Source organism: Caretta caretta, chromosome 13 (genome assembly GCF_965140235.1).
Source record: "Caretta caretta isolate rCarCar2 chromosome 13, rCarCar1.hap1, whole genome shotgun sequence".
NCBI lineage: Eukaryota > Metazoa > Chordata > Testudines > Cheloniidae > Caretta > Caretta caretta.
Window position 1 is genome coordinate 31,400,863 of NC_134218.1, and position 21,505 is coordinate 31,422,367.

At 52.2% G+C, this 21,505-nt stretch overlaps 1 protein-coding gene across 2 annotated transcripts in view; it reads right to left on the reverse strand.

The window, feature by feature from the left end:
• Window positions 1-433: 433 nt before the first annotated feature.
• LOC125622593 (rho GTPase-activating protein 39-like) overlaps window positions 434-21,505 on the reverse strand; it is a 122,276-nt gene continuing 101,204 nt past the window's right edge. For both annotated transcript variants that reach the window (XM_048820708.2, XM_048820709.2), the window contains 5 exons: window positions 9,788-9,861; window positions 7,981-8,180; window positions 6,074-6,165; window positions 3,370-3,539; window positions 434-3,002 (listed from right to left, as the gene is read on the reverse strand). In XM_048820708.2, coding sequence (XP_048676665.1) covers window positions 2,808-3,002; window positions 3,370-3,539; window positions 6,074-6,165; window positions 7,981-8,180; window positions 9,788-9,861 — 731 coding nt within the window. In that variant the 3' untranslated portion in view covers window positions 434-2,807. The remainder of the gene's footprint in view (window positions 3,003-3,369; window positions 3,540-6,073; window positions 6,166-7,980; window positions 8,181-9,787; window positions 9,862-21,505) is intronic.

Consider the following 21,505-nt stretch of genomic DNA (forward strand, 5'->3'; position numbering starts at 1 on the left):
AATACTATAACTACAATGAAGAAAATGTAAATCTTTGATGTCATACCTGAAAGGGCTGAAGAGATTTAAACTTTCACACACACAAATTGATGACAGAGCCCAAGCCTGGGACATTTCAGCCATGAAAGATGAGTAGCAGAGTTGTTACTGGGAACTGCTCTGATATTCATCATGTAGAACAGCACAGCACAATGGGATCACCACATTCTTAAGGCAACTCCAGAGGGTGAACAGCTCCAGAATACAGACTGTTCCCAGCTTTCTTCTTGCAACAGGGATGGGGGAAAGATCCAGAGGTTCCCACACAACTGGCTGAGTTTGAGCAGCAGACTGTGTCCATCTGCAAATGCTCACACCACAGCTCATCCACCACTGGAAAAGGAAGCTCCACGCGGACGAATCAAGCTTAAAAAATGCACAGGAGGGACAAGGGTTCGCCACTGAATTTTTAATGACTCTTGGAACAGAGGAGAGGCTGCTTCATTGGGTTCATATTTACAAACTGATTGGCAAAAAAGAAAACAATATCCAGTGTAATTCCTTAGCCTATTTTACAGCCCTGGCAAAAAGGGTTGATATAGACAACAGCAAATGTCTATCTGCTACACCAAAGGGCAAGGAAGAATTTGAATCATTGACTACAAAGTTGTTAGCTGCAGTTGACAGCCCTGGGACAGGTGCATATCTACAACCCAATGAAAGGGGATCCTGAGCCAGGCATGAGCAAACATTCCAGCTGATTTGGGGTGAGGATGTGACACCCTGAGCAATGTTGAACAATTTCAATTTCCCAGTGACCTAGGGCTGGTACGTGAACAGCAGGGACCATTCAGGAAGGAAGCAGCTGAGTAAATTCAACACCCTCTTGTGGAAGCCAGAGGAGCTGACTTGCTTCCTAGCTCTGCAGTGGGGTGAGATTGGGAAGCAGCCTGTCCCTGAACCCTTTCTGGCACCCATGACAGACCGATCAGTTGTGACCTGAGGAGCAGGGACTTCCTAACCCAGTATACCAGCACCTCGCATCTGGTACAAGGAGAAGCACCTTGGCCCCTGGTTCTACAGGGCACAGGCCAAACTCTGGCTGAAGATCTTGCACCCCAGGGCTCCCTGACTCATCGACTTCATAAGCTACAAGTGTTCCGAGGTCCCTGTACGTGTCACACCGACTGTCTGAAACCTGTGCTCAGCCATGGGCAGAGAGTAGCCTTTAAATGCATCTGCCAGCTGGAATGTATCCCACTGCAGCTCTGGCTCACAAATGGTTTACAGTCAGGAGAAGGCTGGCTTGTGTTTGGCACCTACATGAGAAACAACTGGGATGAGGGGAATCTGCAGGCACAAGCGTGAATATGGCTTTGGATACCACTGGCGGGTGTAGTGCTGTACAAACAACCACAAGGCTCAGAGATCTGGCCCATAACAGGCCTGCCGCTGGTAGAGAAAATGCTTAAAAAAGAACAGTCTCAGCACTGGACACCACGTAATTAGGAGTTACAGTCTGCGAAGGAATGTGTGACTGGCTGGAGGCCAAGGGGAAACCCGCATGCTCCCATTAAGCAGCCTCAGAAAGACACCCCCTCCTCGCTGTGGCTCACCACACTCTCACTGGCCCAGAGCAAGCCCAGAGCATTTATGGCACTTACGAACACGGTCAGCCACAGCCTTTCGGAGACCACCCCAGCCAGCCTCTGAAACACACCAGCTGCTCTGGCTTGCTTTCCTGGTTTGATGACTTACGGCACAAGCTGCCTTGGTGGTAACGGGGACGCAGTGGGCAGAATGCAGGGGCGACTCCTGGCTCAGGCACGCAGCGGACAGAGCATAGTGCTTGGTGTAGCGAGCCTGGAGCAAGCCCTCTCACTCCTCCGAGCACAACAGCACACGCTAACCTAGCGATTGCTTGTTACCAGTAAGTGTCCTCCCCACCCAATAGAGAGTGCATCGGTCTTCCAGCTTGGAGGAGCGGTGCTTGGTACAAATCCGCCACCTTTCTAGCTCTTTGACCCACAGGCCAGTGAGCTGCTGCTCCATCATATACCAGCTCCAAAGACCTCCATGGCCATTCTGGAGGGACTGGCCAAACACAGAAGACCTCTGACATCATTCGCCTCACCCCAGGAGATGTAGAAGGGTTGGCCCTACGACCCCAGGGAGTCCCCGATGCTTGGGGAGTCTCTCCTGGCTGCTCAAGCAGAACTAAGTCAGCATGAAACAGCCCTAGGGGGCCAGGTGTCTGCAGACACTGCCAGGCAGATGGGAAGCAGACCGTGAGTTACCTGGGGTTGTTCCTGCAATGGAAACAGCCCTTATTGCCACCGTATGGCAGGGGCTGGAAGGAAACCAAAGGGACACGAGGGTCCCGCCTTGACCATGTCTCCTGGGCCCCAGTCACCCACCCTTTGCACTAAGGCACATCAATAAGGGTGTCAGACCCACACTCCTAACTGGAAGCCTCTGCTCCAGCTTGCACCCCTGATTTGGAGCGGCTGGTGCAGCAGCTTCCCCATTCCCAATGACATAGGAGCCACTGGGTGACTCCGCGCCAAGCATGGCCCGACGGACCCAGCACCACACTCCAGACTCCCTAGCGCTGGCCAGCCACTCCGCCGGCGAGCCCTGAGCCCTCCCACACTCCCCCAGTTTACGCTGATGCTGGTGCCACAACAGGAAAGATGGTAGAAATCCTAGAGCTGGGAACCCGAGCCTGGAGCGGGCGTTCTGCACCCTCGCGCTATCTCTGGTGACGAGTCCTGGGGGACCCAGCCCTTGTGCTCCCCTCCCCGCAGCCCCCCATGGGGGCCAGCCCCTCACACCACCCCTCTGATGAAGCTAGTGTCCAAGTGCACAATGAGCATGCGCAGGAAGGACATCTCCTTGCGGGTGTTCTCGAAGATGACCCGGGGGTCATCGGACTGGCAGCGCAGGCAGTTGGGGGCCATCACCATGGCCAGGTTGTTCACATCCATCTTCGTCTTGCCCACATTAGACGGCTGAGCAAAGATCTGTGAGGCGAGAAGAGGAGATTCAACCAGAACAACGGGGCAAAGGGGGCTGGGGGGGCGGGGGGAAGCAGCCAGGCCCAGGGAACCAGGCCTCGTTCCGGGGGGGTCAGCTGGCGCATGAGGCTGCAGACGCTTCTCCAGACGGAAATCCTGCAGCATGCATGTGGGGCCGGGGGATGGGGGAGCCTCACCGGGGTCAGAGGGCTTCCCAGGGCGATCCTTGGGGGGGACCAGCCCCGCTCCCTGTCAGACCGGGCTGGGAATTAACACATTCTGCTCATGGAATAAGAGGCAAGACGCCCAGGGCCAAAGCCCCCAGCTCGCGGCGGGGGGAGAGGGTGGCGGTGGGGCAGGGAGGGGTGCCCACCTGCAGGAAGTGGATGAGGTAACACAGGACCAGCCTGTTGAGCTCTGGCAGAAGCTGCACCACGGCGACGGCGGCAGCGGGGTTCTCGTAGTTGCTGATGCACTCGCTGTAGAACTGCTGGGGGATGACGGGCTCCTCCAGCTCCCGGTACCACAGCTTCAGCAGGGAGGCTGGGAGGGAAGGCAGAACGGGGGAAGGGGGCATGAAAACAGGCCAACGCGCCTGCCCCAGCCAGGACATGAGTTACGCTCCGTCGCCTCCCGCAGTTTGACGGGACGCAGCAGCACACCCAGACCCTGGGCCACGCTGACAGACCGCAAGGGCGCTGCGGGCACACTGGGATGGCTCGAGTGGGAATTTGCCCAGAGCTGCCCGTGGGAAAGTAACACGGGCTCTTCGCTGCCCCAGTGCTTCCAGCTCTTGATTTCACTGCCTCTCGCGATATTTTAGGTTCTTCTTAAAGCCCCAGCTGCTGAGTCAGGAACTTGCAGCAGAGCAACTCTCGCTTCAAATGAGCCTGGCCTCCTGGCTGCAGAGAACAGCTCGAACGTGTCCCCAGGTATGGCCTAAGGGCTCAGCCAGCGGAAAGCCAAGAACCAGGCTCTGCGCTGCTTACACGGAAGCCAGCCTCACGATTTGTGGAGTTGACAATATTGCTGACCACAAGCGAATTCTGATTTGACCTCTGAACGCCTGCCTCTCGGGACACAGCTGACACCAGCCGCAGAACCGCCCCCGCTGCTCCGCAGTGCCACCTACTGACTCACTTGAGCACATCAACGCTCCCTGGCATCCTTCATCCAAAACTACATCATGTGGTCGCCTGAGATAGTCAGGACTGGAGCCAGGGACCCAGGAGTCCCTCCCTGCCCTGTGTTACAAGGACCCGCCAGGCGCAGCCCTGCCTAGCTGCTGCTCTCTGACAGGACCAGATCCTGCCTCTTCCCACCACCCAGCCGTGTCTGCGGTGCCCGAGTGCGGGGCCCTGCCTCTTCCCACCACCCAGCCGTGTCTGCGGTGCCCGAGTGTGGGGCCCTGCCTCTTCCCACCACCCAGCCGTGTCTGCAGTGTCCGAGTGCAGGGTCCTGCCTCTTCCCACCACCCAGCCGTGTCTGCAGTGCCCGAGTGCAGGGTCCTGCCTCTTCCCACCACCCAGCCGTGTCTGCAGTGCCCGAGTGCAGGGTCCTGCCTCTTCCCACCACCCAGCCGTGTCTGCAGTGTCCGAGTGTAGGGTCCTGCCTCTTCCCACCACCCAGCCGTGTCTGCAGTGCCCGAGTGCAGGGTCCTGCCTCTTCCCACCACCCAGCCGTGTCTGCGGTGCCCAAGTGCAGGGCCCTGCCTCTTCCCACTACCCAGCCGTGTCTGCAGTGCCCGAGTGCAGGGCCCTGCCTCTTCCCACCACCCAGCCGTGTCTTCAGTGCCCGAGTGCGGGGCTCTGCCTCTTCCCACCACCCAGCCGTGTCTGCAGTGCCCAAGTGCAGGGTCCTGCCTCTTCCCACCACCCAGCCGTGTCTGCGGTGCCCGAGTGCAGGGCCCTGCCTCTTCCCACCATCCAGCCGTGTCTGCAGTGCCCGAGTGCGGGGCCCTGCCTCTTCCCACCACCCAGCCGTGTCTGCAGTGCCCGAGTGCGGGGCCCTGCCTCTTCCGACCACCCAGCCGTGTCTGCGGTGCCGGAGTGCGGGGCCCTGCCTCTTCCCACTACCCAGCTGTGTCTGCAGTGCCCAAGTGCGGGGCCCTGCCTCTTCCCACCACCCAGCCGTGTCTGCGGTGCCCGAGTGCGGTGCCCGAGTGCGGGGCCCTGCCTCTTCCGACCACCCAGCCGTGTCTGCGGTGCCGGAGTGCGGGGCCCTGCCTCTTCCCACTACCCAGCCGTGTCTGCAGTGCCCAAGTGCGGGGCCCTGCCTCTTCCCACCACCCAGCCGTGTCTGCGGTGCCCGAGTGCGGTGCCCGAGTGCGGGGCTCTGCCTCTTCCGACCACCCAGCCGTGTCTGCGGTGCCGGAGTGCGGGGCCCTGCCTCTTCCCACTACCCAGCTGTGTCTGCAGTGCCCAAGTGTGGGGCCCTGCCTCTTCCCACCACCCAGCCGTGTCTGCGGTGCCCGAGTGCGGTGCCCGAGTGCGGGGCCCTGCCTCTTCCCACCACCCAGCCGTGTCTGCGGTGCCCGAGTGCGGTGCCCGAGTGCGGGGCCCTGCCTCTTCCCACCACCCAGCCGTGTCTGCAGTGCCCGAGTGCGGGGCCCTGCCTCTTCCCACCACCCAGCCGTGTCTGCAGTGCCCGAGTGCGGGGCCCTGCCTCTTCCCACCACCCAGCCGTGTCTGCAGTGCCGGAGTGCGGGGCCCTGCCTCTTCCCACCACCCAGCCGTGTCTGCAGTGCCCGAGTGCGGGGCCCTGCCTCTTCCCACTACCCAGCTGTGTCTGCAGTGCTGGAGTGCGGGGCCCTGCCTCTTCCCACCACCCAGCCGTGTCTGCAATGCCCGAGTGCGGGGCCCTGCCTCTTCCCACCACCCAGCCGTGTCTGCGGTGCGCGAGTGCGGGGCCCTGCCTCTTCCCACCACCCAGCCGTGTCTGTGGTGCCCGAGTGCAGTGTCCTGCACCTGGCCACCACCCAGCTGCGTGTCTCCTGTGTTCTCACACTGCCTCGGAAGCATACTCTGCACACGTTATTCTGGACTAGCCCATAGCTACATGGCTATCCAGCCTCATACCTGGTATATTGGGATCACTGAGGTTGCTGGGGATCCTCCACTGATCCACTTGCAGTTTCAAGGCGTTGACTTCATCAATGTCGCCAGGTATTCTGAAAGCAAACCCAGAAATACAGCAACCGGACTTTGAGTCCAAATGGACTGCAGAGCAAGCCGCCTTGTTGGAGGAAGCTAGCAGCCATGGGTGTGAGACTGTCACTGGGAGGAGCCCTGCAGAGGTGAATTTGCGGGCTAGTAGCACTTGCAGAAACATTTACTCAGCAAGTCTGTACTGTTTCTTATCCAAGTCAATTTCAAATGGCCCTTCAGAAATCCCCCTGCCAGTCTCTCTCAGTCGGAGCTGCTGGTTTCCTGATGCCATGCTTGTAGCAGTAGGTCAGTCTGATGGTACAGAGTAGGTCTGGGGGATGCAGTAATCTGAAAGCTGCTTTAGGCCAGGTCCATATTTTAATGGGGTAATTGACATGTGGGACTCTACATGAGTTCTTAATCACACATTTACAGAAGTTAGCTTACAACCTCATTTAAATCTCTCCTTTCTCTCATATTCACATGGGAGCTGAATTGGCAAAGTCCTACTCACCATCAAGACAGAAGCTTCCTATGTGCTGAAGTAGTCAGCATGAGTTCAGTGACTCGGAATCACATGTAACAGTTAGGGAGTATTTTACATGGCCCTGCAATCTGCCTTTGTGCAGAGGCTATTTAGGGAGATCCAATGGTTTGGTAATTACCAGTAACTGCTTTCAAATTGTTCCTTACCCGCCGTACCTGAGGGAGAAGTGATGATTAGGGGCACTGTGCTAAGGTCACTGCCAGATGCTTAGTTAAACAATACTAGAGTGCTGAACATGGAAGCTACAGCTACCCCAGTGACTGGCCAGCGAAATCCCTCCTGGGGTTCAGGGTGCAAGGCCTCCTTGCAGGTCCCTGCTGTTACGTGCAGCAGTAATATGGAAACAGGAATACAAGCACCCAGCAGCTCCGCCCCTTCCCTCCCAGGGATGTGCAAGTTCATCCATAGGGTGAGGCTGGCACCAACTTCAGTCTGACTACAGGATCTAGCTAATTTAGGCTTTCCTGCGGAGCCCTTTCCTGAGGATTACACTGGCCAGTGGGACACAAGAATTATGGTGTTTTGCCGAACTTCCGCCCCAGTTTTGTGCCAGAGAAATTTGTGGTTAGTACTGCGCTCCCCCTGCCAGGATTTTGTGTGGCTCAGGGCAGTGACACACAACATCTCTAGACTCAGCTGGACAGAACACTCCTTGCAGAGCCAGCACGATACCACCCCCCAAGCCTCACCAACGCTGCTGGCACAGAAGGATCTTTCCCAGCATGTCTGCCTGGCCATCCCAGGGCTCAGCCTCACTCCCAGAGCTGTCCAACCACAACCACTTCACCAGCTGAAAGCGAAACACTGTGCCAGGCGCTCTTGAGATTCACCCACCATCCCAAGCAGCTCAAATCATTCATAGAGTGCCGGCAGAAGAAAACGTCTCCTGTGACGCATGCTAAGGGACTAATGCTCCTTTGAGGGACTGCTGGTGGCACGTGCCTGAAACACATCCCCGTGAGTGGGGCTGATTCTGCTGGAATAGCAGGGTTCTGCTGACTCACTGGTGCAGGCGCTCGTTACCCCAGCTGCAGAGAAGAGAGGTCGGAGGAAGCCCCAGGCAGAGAGCCTGGGTTGGGACAGCTGGGGCAAGGGAACCATGATGGTGTGGCAGCCAGAGGCTTAGACCGGGGTCTGTAGTACTGGAGAGGTGACTTTCTGCTGATTGTGTGAGTGCAGTTTTGGGTGGAGCAGGGACAGCTCCTGCTTGTACCCCCACTTCTGACTGGTCTGAAATGTGGACAGAGCCAGAGTTCTACGTAGTGAAATAGCCACCATTCCTAAAGCTCACCTGAATATTCCTTCAGTCTGTTCTCCCCCCAGGGCCAGGACTTGCTGAGACAGCTGAATCTGTACCCAAGGCAGCTTGTTCCCCGGATACATGTCCTGCTGCCGTAACATGATTTCCTCCAGAGAGCTCCCAAACAGCGATGGTGTCACAATGGCATTTCTGGCGTGTGTTATCTCCTCCATCATTGGTTTACGGAGGCCCTAAGGGCACAGAAAGTGTTTGTTAACTCGTGCTATAATGTCGTATCTCTGGGAGATCAGCCACGTGCAGGTAGAGGCAGCAAGCAGCCCTGGGGCGTGGAGGCCATGGCTCACATAGAAGATGACCAGATGGCCGCAGGGCCACGTGCTTATAGGAAGTCCTGCAACAGAATCCCCGTTATGCAAAAGGCATGTGCAAGGACCAGGAGCTCGAATGCGTTAGGCCCCAGGAGAGCGGGGAGACTGCTGGCTGTGGGTCGGAGAGATTTGGGGACGGCTCTAGTGTTACTTTCTGGTTCTGTTTCCATGTTCTGATCTTTTCCATTTGGGAAATACTCCTGCGCCCCTGCCAGGATCCACAGTGTTGGGGCAGCAGCAGGGATGAGCTCGGTTCTGGGGATGGGCTGTGAACAGATGCTGCTGCAGGGCCAGCAGGGGGCACACATTCGTTAGATCAGCTATTTCATTCAAATACCTCTTGGCAATGGAACAAGGGAAAGCCAACATTCCAAATGCAGAGGCGAACTCCAGGCTCTCTCCATTTCCAGGGGATCTTTGTGTGTCGATCTTTCGACATGTAGAAGCCTGATTTGCAGAGGCACTGAGCACCTCCAAAAATCAGGCTCCAGCTGGACACCCAAAACCCGTGGCTTCTGGAGAATGTTGATGAAGACACTAACTTAATTTCACATTAGAGAGACAAGGTGGGTGAGGTAATATCTTGTACTGACCCAACTTCTATTAATTTCACATGGCCAAGGGGAAAATCAAACCGCCTCTAGCCTGTGCTGGTGCTGAAATGACCGGCGGCACCATGCAGTCTGCAGAACAGCTGCAGCCCAGCAGAGCTCAGCTCTGCCAACAAGGTTGAGGAGAGGTAAAAGGAAACCTCCCTCTGACTGCCTGGAGTGCCATGGATCCCAGAGCTCCGGCTGGAGCTGTGCGGAACATGTACCGGTACGTTTCCTGTCCTGCCAGGGGGCTGGGCCCCTGCTACCACCCGACGGATGTGTCAGTGCTCCTCCCTCTCCACGGAGCTCTCACTGCGCAGAGGCCCCTGGGGAAATGTGACAAAATCCAGCCTCTCTGGGATCCAGTTCCTTGGGACAGGTGCTGCTGCAGGGCAGGCTGCATGACAAGCATGGCGCTCCACCAGGGCGGGGGGAGAAGTGGGCTGTTCCTGGACCTCCCCCTTCTAGGAATGTTTAAAATGAGACCCACGCCTGCTTGCAGGGAAATGCAGCTGCCAGCTATCCCTTCCCCCCCATGGGATGGGCAGTGCCTGCTCCTTCCAGAGAAAGCTGAGCACTGTGTTTGCCACATGGGCCAGGAATATTCCCCTACAGGACCTGCCTGCTGGGCCCCATGAGCACCCTGCATGCTCCCTGCCCAGGCAGGGTACTATCAGGGGAACAGAGTCTGGGAGTCAGGCCTCATCCACTGTGTGGCTGTGAATCCCCTCACCCCCTGCAGCCCAGTTCCCACCTCTAACACAGGACAGCACCCCGGGGGCCGAGGGCCTGAAGGAACCCATTAGTGTCTGGGGTGCTGGAGAAGGCAACGTAAGACATGAGAGCAAAGCCTCCAGGGCACAGCAGGTGCCTCACCTTCTTGCCCCCAGTAACCGCCACCTTCTGCAGCTTCCGGTAACAGAACCTGGCGTACGTGCTGATGGGCAAACCTAGGAGAGAGAGAGAGACATGCCGGTCAGTCCCATGGCGTTGCCAGACCCCCAGAGGAAAAATGTGGTCACCATGAATACTGGGGGTTCTCTTGACAGGGCCCCTGGGCTCTGTCCCTCCCAGAGAGCTGGGCTCTGCACCCTGGGAAGGACAGGAAACATCTGAGTCTATGGGCTCTGAAAATGAACCTGTTCGATTTGGGCAAGGTTTGCACTTGCAAAAACCCTCAACACCTCCCCCTTCTTCCCCTGAGATACAGTCTGAAGGGGCACCGTTCCCTTACTGGACCCCAAAATTAACGAGTCCTCCCTCAAGTGCTGTAGGTGCGTTGCAAGAGCTCTCTGCATTTCTTTTAACAGCTGCTTCTAGCTGGAATAACCTGCGGAGCAGTCTAGTGCCCCTGCCCTGGGTTCAGACCAGTGCCCTGCACCCTCCTGGCCCTGCGAGCAGCATGGCTGTCCTACCCTGCTGGCAGTGCCATTAGAAGCCCAGTCCCTGGGGCTCGTGGTGCTCGGTGTTCTGGCTCAAAGCACACGGATCTGAACCTTGCATCCCACCGCTGAGGGCTCCCAATGCTCCAAGCACGAATTGCCACACCGCTGCTTTGATCCTCTGAACACACTGTGTGCACCCAGGAGAGCGCAAGTGTCTGGCTCCACATTCCTTTCCGCAGGCACCTGCCGAGCTGTGTCTGGCGCGCTCTGACCGTACGTGCACCCTGTCAAAGGAACTTCTGCACACAGAGCTAATTCTCAGAGTAAGATGGAGGGTAAGTGCCCTGTGCATGTATCACTGGCAGGGCACATGGAGATGGCAGCACGCTGCCTGGAGCAGCAACTGGCCAATGCAGAGGCTGGGCAGAGGGCCCTGCCCAAAGGAGGAGAACACAAAACTTTCCTTTGCCTGAGCCCTCAATTAAGAACAAGCATCATCTACATGCAGAGGGAGAGATCCCTTCCCTTGCCCCTGGTTCTCGCCTTCATGTCTCTTTTCACTAGGATAAAGAGCTGGGAACCCAGCTGAATCAGCACATACACTAACGACTCTGGTTTCATTATCGCTCAGCCCTGGGAGCTGGCTCCGAGGCCTGAGCCATGGAGCAGAGGGTTGGTTTACAGAAGGGGGTGTGGGCTAGAAACATATTTATACTGTCAACTGAAAAAAAGGAGCTATTGTGTACTGGCTTCTCCTAACTCGTCTGCCTAACAAAGAATCACCCAGGGCATTTGGGGAAGACAATATTGTTTATTGATTAATTTAATCCAGGTAAATTACATGACACAAACATCAAAAGGATTTTTCCTGTGTGAATCCTTATAGCTGCATAAATACTGGAAGGAATAAAACCACCCTGAGTATTCATTTGTTGTTTTAATGTGCTTCATGCCCCACTGATCTTTATTTTCTGCAAATATTCTAGTAAACAAGCTTTGCTGGCACAAAGACTCTCCAAATGTGAATTCTAAACTCAAACATTCACAGAAAGAGAATTGCCAAACTAGCAAACAACAATGCAAACTACAAATTGTGGATTTTACATGTGAAGATGCAATTTGAAGTTCAAATTTTTATTGGTTAGCTCCATAGTTCATCCAGTCAGGTACAGAAACAATGCCTGACTCTTATGTAACCCAAGCATGAACTTCAAATTTCAAGTATGCACAAAGTACCAAGAATTATTCACTGGAGGAATGAGTGAATAATTTCAAACAGCAAATAAACGTGCAAATGTTCGCCCTTTGCTCACGATCACCTCCCAGGCAGCGAGGTGAAATTCACAGAATGTCTCACTGGGTAGGCAGGGTCCCCTGAGCTCTAGTAACTAGTGAAGAAGTGATTACAGTGCACTGAGCCAAGGATCAAGGAGCAGACCCACATGGGACAGACCAAGATGGCTCGTCTCCTGGTTGTATGGAATGTGCCTCAAGGCGCCATAAGTGAAGAACTGTCTGTTCCAAAACTTAGTGTAATTTAGCAGCATCTGCGAGCTTGTCTACACTTATAAGGCTGCAGTGGCCAGCTGCGCCACTGTAGCACTTCAGCGAAGACGCTGTCTATGCCGACAGGAGGGCTTCTCCCATCGGTGCAGGTACTCCACTTTCCCAAGAGGTGGTAACTCCATTGACAGGAGAAGCCCTCCCGTTGACCTACCTCTGCCTTTACCAGGAGTTAGGGCGGTGTACCGTCACTCGGGGTGTGGATTTTCCATTCCCCTAAGCAACTTAGTTAAAGTGACATAAGGTGTAGTGTAGATCAAGCCTTAGACATGAAGGCCATAACTTCAAAGTGCTGTCTACACAGCTATTGTTAGGGCAGCAGTGCAGCCCCAGTCTGTCGACCCAGGCTCGGGGACCCGCTGCCACTGGCTGCATAGACACACCCTGATTCGGCACCTCTGGTACGCTAATTGACTCAGAACACTAATGCCTTAGCTGGAGCCTGGCCTCCCTGGAGTACTGAAGCTGATGAATCTGCAAAGACCCTAAACTCCCCAAGCTAGAATGCATGCATGTAATTTTATTGTGATGGGGCAAGGTGTTGGATTCCGGTCCATCCAGCATTCACCCCCGCATGGACAGCAATCACCATCTGACTGGGGCGAGGTGGCGCTGTCATGCACTCAGGGTACATGCTGATGTTCCCAACCCCTACCTAAGGTTCTAGGGTCCATGTAGCATAACGCACAACTCCAGAAGCAGAGAGAAAAGACCAGTGAATTCAAGGGGGAGCAGCTTCCTTCTCCTCTCTTAGCCAAACGCTAGAGAAAACCATCCCCATGTGTGAGAGATGCGAGGGTGCAGAGTGCAGCTCTCCATCTGTTGCACATCAGACTTGCATAGGCTCTATGAAATACAGCAGAACTCCAGAGCTACGAACACCTTGGGACTGGAGGTTTTTTGTAACTCTGAACAAAACGTTATGGTTGTTCTTTCAAAAGTTTACAATTGAACATTGACATAACACAGCTTTGAAACTTTACTATGTGGAAGAAAATGCTGCTTTTAACCATCTTAATTTAAACGTAACAAGTATAGAAACGGTGTCCTTTCCTTGTCAAATCTTTTTTTCAAAACTTCCCTTTATTTTTTTAGTAGTTTACATTTAAAGCAGTACTCTACTGTATTCTTTTTTTGTCTCTGCTGCTGCCTGATTACGTACTTCAGTTCCAAATGAGGTCTGTGGTGGCCTGGTCAGTTCGTAATTCTGAGATTCTACTGTTCCCAACCCTGAGGTTCTCTTGTAAGGAAATATTGTCACAGCAGAGCTCGGCTCCTTAGGTGCTTCAACAAGAAACCAAGGCCCCCCCAGCAAACGGCTGTTTGATTTGCCCTATGATAAGCTAGCAGAGACTGTAAAGAGGCTGTATAGCGCAGCCAGTTTGCACACAGCTAATCTGCAGCACAACACAAAGAGAGAGAGAGAGAGAGAGCTCTGCATTGACCGAACACTGATTACTGATCCAAAACTATTGGCCTTTTGTTTCATTTCAAGCCAGACCCTAACTGTTTACTTTAAAGGTGTGTTCAGATCTGCCCATTTGATTCTCTGCCGTGTCCAAAACTTGCTTCAGAGCTCCAAACACTTGGGGTTTTTAAAATCAAACGCTCTGTATTACAGAACAGCTTTCACTCATCATATAATTTAGGTGACCCCATCACAATTTCCGAGCTCTGTGAACCTGTGCCTCTTAGAGCGACTGAAACCTCTCTGGCTGCGAATTAAATAGAGGGCAGCCTTGCCAAAAATATAATAAATAGACAGACACTTCACAGAGGCCAAGAGAAACGTGCAATCACTCTCTCCCGCATGCCCGCACAGACATGTTCATCCAGCAGCCAATCTAAATTCTCGAGCACAAGGCTGAAAGAAAAATGTCCTCCTGGCTGGTTTGAATACAGCAGCTGGAAATGAAACACTATAAGCACACAGACTGGGAAATACAATGAGAAATGGAGTCCCAGCCCATTCTCTTGCCTTCTTCCTCAAGCCACACGGGAGGAGGTCACTGTCTCAGAACTTCCATCCGCAAGGAAATTTTGAAGCAAAAAACTAATCCAATGCAAAAGCTCTGTTAATGCAGTGTTAGATTTGAGCATTTAAGAGCTGAGTCCACCTGTGATGCTAAGTGAGCCATATTGCACCTATGTTGTTACAATGTCTCTACCTCACGTGTAGTGGCGTCCAGTATATAAAATAGGAGACGGTAGATTGTGATTTGGCTCATAAGACAAGAACAAGGGGACATTCAATGAAATGAAAAGGTGGCAAATTCAAAACTGCCTACAAGAAATACCTTTCCTCCCAATCTGTAATTTGACGGTGGAACTCACTGCCACAGGATGTCTTTGAGGATAAGAAATTAGCAAGAGTCAAAGAAGGAAGGGACATTTACATAAATAAGAATGTCCAAGGTTAATGGATACTGCTAACAAAATTTCTGGAGGAGAGATTAAGCTTCTTGCTTCAGGACTTAATCCAATTTCTAGTTTTTAGGCTGAGGCCTCCATGAGGTCCCTGAGGATAAGGAAGAGCCTTGCATGATAAATCAACCCAGGGTTTGATCTGTTCTACTCCTTTGATTGTCAGAACCTTGAGGCTGGAGTTCTGAGATGTGTGGATCAAAGCTCCCCTTTCTCCCAGGGCTAACAATCTGGGGTAATCAGATTTCAGGGAGAAGTAAAAACAGGAAGCAAACCCTAGGCAGTTGTATCCTCGAGGGTGGACTCAGGACAGGGGGCCAAGCAGGCTTGCCTTGGTAGTCTATATGAGAAAAGGGAAGCCTGGCTGTCAGTCTCCTCTTGGCAAGGCATGTTGGGAAAGGGAAGGAGTCTAGGGCCTATAAAATGTCTAAGGTAGTTGGAAAGGAGAGATATGTTGAATTGACAGTGCTGTGGGAGGTGAGATCTGTGGTGAATGCATACATAGGCCTGGAGGTGCTTACCTATTTGCATATGCTTTTTTGGCTTCAGTTGCCATTACACTGAGAAACTCTTGGGGCTTTGATCACTGTACAGCTTGGGCAGCTGGTCACTCTGTTACTCTAGATCAGAGGTGGGCAAACCACGGCCTGCGGGCCACATCCAGCCTGCAGGACCGTCCTGCCCGGCCCCTGAACTTCTGGCCCAGGAGGCTGTCCCTGCTCCCCCGCAGCCACGCTGCCGCATGGCGCAATACTCTGGACGGCGTGGCTGCAGAGCCTGGCCTGATCTGGTGCTCTGTGCTGCGCAGCTGCCTGTCCTGGTGCAGCCGCGCTGCCAGCCACCAGTGCTCCAGGCAGTGCAGTAAGGGGGCAAGGGGGATTGGATAGAGGGCAGGGGAGTTCGGGGGGTGGTCAGGGCAGCCTGAGGGCGGGGAATGGGGGGTGAATGGGGGCAGGGGTCCTGGGGGGGCACTCAGGAAGGAGAGGAGGGGTTGGATGGGGTGGCAGGGGGCGATCAGGGGACAGGGAGCAGGGAGAATGGATGGGGCAGGGGTCTTTGGGCGGCCAGTCAGGAAGAGGGGGGGTTGAATGGGGTGGTCGGGGGCAGTTAGGGGTCCGGAGGCAGTCAGGGAGAAGGGGTGGTTGGATGAGGCAGGGCTCCGGGGGGGGCCAGTTACAAAGGGGGGGGGGTTGGATGGATGCGGCGGGGGGCAGTTAGGGGCGGGAGGTCCGGGGGTGGTCAGAGGACCGAGAGCAGGCGGGGCGGTGGTTGGGGAGGGGTCCTTGGGGGGCCATCAGGGAACGGGGGGGTTGGATGGGGCAGGAGTCCCAGGGGGCCATCAGGGGGCGAGAAGCGGGGAGGTCGGATGGGGGCGGGGGCGGGATCATGCCTGGCTGTTTGGGGAGGCACAGCCTCCCCTAACCAGCCCTCCATACAATTTCAGAAACCCAATGCGGCCCTCAGGCCAAAAAGTTTGCCCACCCCGGCTCTAGATTATACGAATGATTTAACAAACACTTTCTTTTTGAGCTATACCTCTCTGGGTCTTTCCTTCTTTACCCTAGCCTTTCCTGACCCCCTGCCATGGATACTGACCACACACATAGGGTAAGTTTGTGGCTTCTAAGCTTTGTCAGTACACAACTAGTGCCTCAAGAAGTGTTACAAACCCAGCACAGCATCTCAACAACAGAACCACAAACATGCTTCACATCTGATCTGCCATCTGATTCCCTTAAAACTTGCCAATCTCAGCCCCTTCGGTAAGTGGGGTGAGACTAGAGAGCAAATACTCTGAATTTCTTATAAACCCAAGAAAGCAAGTCCCTGCTTCGCATAAACACTCTTAACTATGGAGCTATGAGCAGCAGCTCTGTATGTGTGGCTCTTAATTGTTCTACACAACAGTACACAACTAGAATACATGAGACAATAATTTACATACCCGTTTTTAAAATAACACTAAAGAACGCCCAGTCTGCTGGAGAAGAAAAAATCCTTCCCACATAAAACAGATAAGAAACGTGCGCAAGTCTGTGTTGCTGCTGGGCTTTTTGGCTATTGGGTATCCAGAGGAGGATGAACTTGATGACCTGGCGAGTTTTCACCCTGAATGATTTGCTAAAACTTTTTAAAAAAACTGCTATTCCAGAATAGGCTGTAATTACCAGTGGGCCGTAATTACCAGTGGGATTTAAGCCACCCCTCCTCCACTGCGATCTTGAGGATCCGAACAGCAAACTTGTGACAGTGACATCACCACTACTATAAACAAAAGGGTCTAAACTCGGGGATCCAATGGAATGTAGCTTCCAGACTCCGTGTCGTCATTCATGTTGTCAGCAAAACAAGGAATTCAGAGCATGTAGGAGCTTAGGGAGACGGCAAGCCTTTTGCTACTGAAATACACTGACTAGACTGGTGTAGGAACACAGACAAACTTACGAGAGAAGATGTCCATTGAAAAGCACTGCAACCCCCACCCCTTTTACCCTTGTCAGTGGTTCTCTTTGGTTTTTCAAATCAGCCTGTCCTTGCCACAGACAGCTCCAGACCCTGGGCAAACACACAAGCAAAACCAAAATGGAGATACCCTGCTTTCATAGAGCCCCCAGGCCCCTGTGTCATCTTGCTGCCAAGCATGTAGAATCCACTGCTCCCTCTGATTCAGAGAAGTCTAGCAGGGCCATGCAGAAAACAACCGAATGGGAGGCAGACTTCACTGGCTGAGCTGGGGAAGAGAGACTAATGGAAAGCAACAAGTGGATCTGATGGTGAGACTCTGATGCTAGCTTCAAAATACTGGAGAGCAAAACTGTACCAAAGCCTGGCTCATTCAGTGCAGTCAGTACGTAAATGGAGGACGTCTGTTGCTGCTGGATCTGAACGCACGACAAATCAAATCACAGACAGCTTAAGGTGAACTGGGCTTCCTGATAACACTGACATGGGACTGAATAGCCTCCCTCGAGAATTAGAACCACAGAACTTTTAAGGGCTAATCTTCAAGATAAACAATCTTCCACTGCATGAGCACAGTGCAAGCCTGTATGAAATCCAGGTAAACCCACCCCTAGGCACCACACTAGCCGTAGCTATTTTAGAAACAGCATAGTGCTAGTGGCCCTGGCAGGGAGAGAAAAGCCCTGTTTTCCTATTTCCCTCATGCCAACCCAACAACACAAGCCAAAAGAAGGCAACGCCCCCTCCCATTAAAGAAGCTGCCCTTTCACACCCAGCTAACATCCAGAGGAGAGAAGGAACAGATCTTCTCAAACAGACGTGGAATGAAAACTCTACAACAAAAATGCAGTGAGTGCTGTGGACTTAGAACCATGCCCTGGAGAACGTGTGTGCGAACGTGGCAGTCGGATGATGCTCAGGCATTTCTCTGTATGTTCTGGGACTAGATTTTAAGGATGTCAGTTTGCAATCTAGCACTGTTAGATTGCCTTTCGTGTGAGAGACTCAACAACGGCTTTTTCTTTCCAAAGAAGGGCCTGCCTATGCATTGATAGAAAGCACTAGTGTAAAAAGAGACTTGCACTAGTGCAAAAATCCCAGCACAGACAAGGCCTGATATCTCTGGTTGTGTTTCCAGTTACACCACTGTTTGGTGGTGTACTTCAAGGTGTCTCATTTGTAACTAATGAAAAAATCAATAGCAGAGATGCAATGCTAATTACGTTTCTCTAACAAAGCCAAGCAACTCTCTCCTCTCTTGGAATTTTACAAAAAGTTGAAGTTACTCCTTTCCCAAACTGATTTCTCATGTGCTTTGTTTCCACTTAAAGAAGAAAGGGAAAATATCAAGTGCCTCTAGCATGCCCCTGCCTATCTGCAAAGCACTCCTGACCCCTTGTAAAAGAATGTACATACCCTGTAGAATCCCTTGCCGGCTACATGTGACTCTGCAGCCCCTTGTCTCAATTTCCCTTCTCTCAGTGCCCCTTACGAATCCCATACAGTCCAAAGGTATAAGAAGAAATTCCCCTGCTGGGATTCTACTTTATTAAGTCGAGATAAACTTGAAATAAAGTCCCCTGGCCTGCAGTCTCTGCCCTCAGTTCAGCGGATTGTACAGATCTCCTTCTGGGGCCTGTGTTTCTGGGCTCCCAACTACTTCCTTCAGGAACGCTTCCAGCAGCTCTCATAATTCTGTCCCTTACCTCCCTGGGCGGAGAGAGGTCCATGGGTAGCAGTCCTTCTGCTGCTGCTGTCTTACCCTCTATAAGGCCCAGGTGGGCAGCAGGGAATTGGATATATGCTCACACTCCCTCTTAAAGGGGCCAGTCCCATGGTGACATCCCTACTCCAAAGCCACGTTCCTGAGTGTACACAAAGGTACCCATTGAAGGGGCAGTCTCACTGCAATTTATACCCAGGGAAGGGCTTAAGTGTTGCCAACTTTGAAAATGTCCGTGTGAATCTCTCAATATTTATATCCTCCACTCTCTAGAATCATGTGAGCATAAGGAACTCTCCACTTGCATTCAAACACCACCAACACTTCCAGATCTCATCACTGGGGAAAAAAGCTGGAAACAGGGCAGATAAAAATCAACGAGCTTTTGACAAAAAAAACCACAAACCTATTTTTTATTGAAATCAGATTTGTTTTGATTTTGTTGTTCAAATTATAATAATTTGTTCTTTTTAAAAATAAACCTGTTTAAAATGAAATCTGAATTTAATACAAAATGTGTTAAGGCCTAAACTTATTATAATCTCTTAGAACAATGTAATAAATAATATATGCTGAATCCATGGCCTCTAATCAAAAATGGTGAGTTAAAGGCTACTTTTCTAAATAAAGAAAGACTCAAGGGAAAAATATCGAACTTTGGAGGTCAAGGTTTATAAATATGGCACAATAGGTCACGTGCTGTACTAAGGGGGACCCGGGGCTGTGCTACGTCATCTCAGGTGGTGGGACTCAGCCTCTGACTCCAGGAGGCACCATCATGTACCTCATCAGGATCATCCATGGAGCCCACCTGAGTGGTCTCACGCTCCTATTTTACAGCTTCTCCCTCCCTGAGCTCTGATTGGCTCAGTTCTCTGATTATGAATATTTCTGACTCCACCCACCACGGAAACTTACTCTCCAGCTCATGGAAAAACACTGATCTACCCAGTAATTGCGAGCCCTTGCTTCTGGATGGTTCTGGGCACTTGAAGTAAGTGAACTTACCCTGTTCTCCTTGCAGGTGTACACAGACAGAGAGACAAACACACAGAAACCCATTCATTTCTCAATGGCCGCCTCCTCTGCCCCATACCACATAAAATACGCTGTGCAAGAGGCATGTGGGTTACTTGAGCAGATAAAGTCTTGGATTGTTGTTAGTTCTCTTGTTTTGCTGGGGGGTTGGGTGTGGCGGGGGAGTTGAGTAACAAGGTAGAAGGAGCAGAAGGAGAAACCAGAAAGGAGCAACACTGGTGTCAAAGCAGGAGACTGTGGGAAGAAGGGACAAAGTTCTTCAGAGTGCTGCCTCTGGTACTTATTAGAAAGAATATTTTCTTCATTTGGACTAATTCAAAGTTGAGAAATTGCCTGGGAGTTGAAAAAGCAGGAAAGCTGGTCTTTCTCGTCCAGTCTGTGAATAAAAAGGAAGAGGGAGGGGATGAGATCTACTAGTTTTCAAAGTTTGAAGGACAGCCTAGGAAACTTAGGAGACTGTTGTCTCATTTTCAAGAGACTTAGATAAGTAAGGATTTAAGCTCCCATCACTTTCACTTAGGCCATGTCTCCACTACAAATTTGGGCCAACACAAGTTACGTCAGCATCAAGCTGCCGCAGTGAGTAGGTCGTTTGTATGCGTACATACTTGGCTCCTTGCATGTGGTCACCAGGAGTGCTTGTATTGATGCACAGTGTGGTGCACCATGGGTACATATCCCAGCGTGCAGCTCATCACCATCCAAAGCGCTCTCTTGGGAAGATCTGCCAATGCATGGCAGGGCAGGAAAAAGTCGTGCAGGGGTGACTTGGAGAAAGGGGTCAAGTTCCCAGCATGCAGCTGTCTCCATCACATGTCATCCATATCCCATAATTTTCATGCCTTCTTTAAAGATCCCACAAACTCACATAGAATCATAGAATATCAGGGTTGGAAGGGACCTCAGGAGATCATCTAGTCCAACCTCCTGCTCAAAGCAGGACCAACATGACCTTCCTTGCTGTCCGCCATCTCTGATAGCAGCATGGAACCTGCACTGCATCCGATGAAGTGAGCTGTAGCTCACGAAAGCTTATGCTCAAATAAATTTGTTAGTCTCTAAGGTGCCACAAGTACTCCTTTTCTTTTTACTATTGTCGTGAGCATGGGAAGCACAAGCCTCCAATATTTGCAGAACTGAAAGAAGAATCGAATCAGGGAGGGAACGTGCCCATTCCTTGTTGTGGAACATAATGAAAACCAACTCAGGATTGTTGGCGGTGTTCACAGAGCAGCTGCAGATGGTAGGGTGCCACTTCTTGGCTCAAGAAATGAGCACTGACTGCTGGGATTGCATTGTAATGCAGGTTTGGGATGATGAGCAATGGCTGCAGAACTTTCAGATGCGAAAGGCCACATTTCTTGATCCATGTTCTGAACTCGCTCTCACCTTCCACCACATGGACACCAGAAGGAGAGCTGCACTGACAGTGAAAAAGCAAGGGGCAATCGCACTGTGAAAACTTGCAATGCTGGATTGCTACCAGTCAGTAGGAAATCATTTTGGAGTTGGAAAATTCACTGTGGGGGCCATTGTCATACAAGTGTACAGAGTTGTTAATCATCTCCTGCTACACAGGACTCTGACTCTCAGCAGCGTGCAGTACATAGTGGATGGATCTGCAGCAATGGGGTTCTTGAACTGTCATGGAGTGATAGATGGCAAACACATCCCTATTTTGGCACCAGAGTATATCAACAGAGAGGACTATTTTTCTATGGTTATACAAACACCAGTGACGCTTCACTGACATCAAAGTTCGCTGGTCCGGGAAGGTGCATAACACTTTCATCTTTAAGAACACAGAATTGTTCAGTAATCTACAAGCATGGACTCTCTTTTCCGACTGGTGGATTACCACTGGTGACATTGGTTAATCTCTAAGGTGCCACTAGTACTCCTTTTCTTTTTTTGAAATGCCAGTAGTGATCCTGGGGGACCCAGCCTACCCACTCCTATTCCCACAGCCTAATCTACTCCTAGCTAATGAAGCCAGCC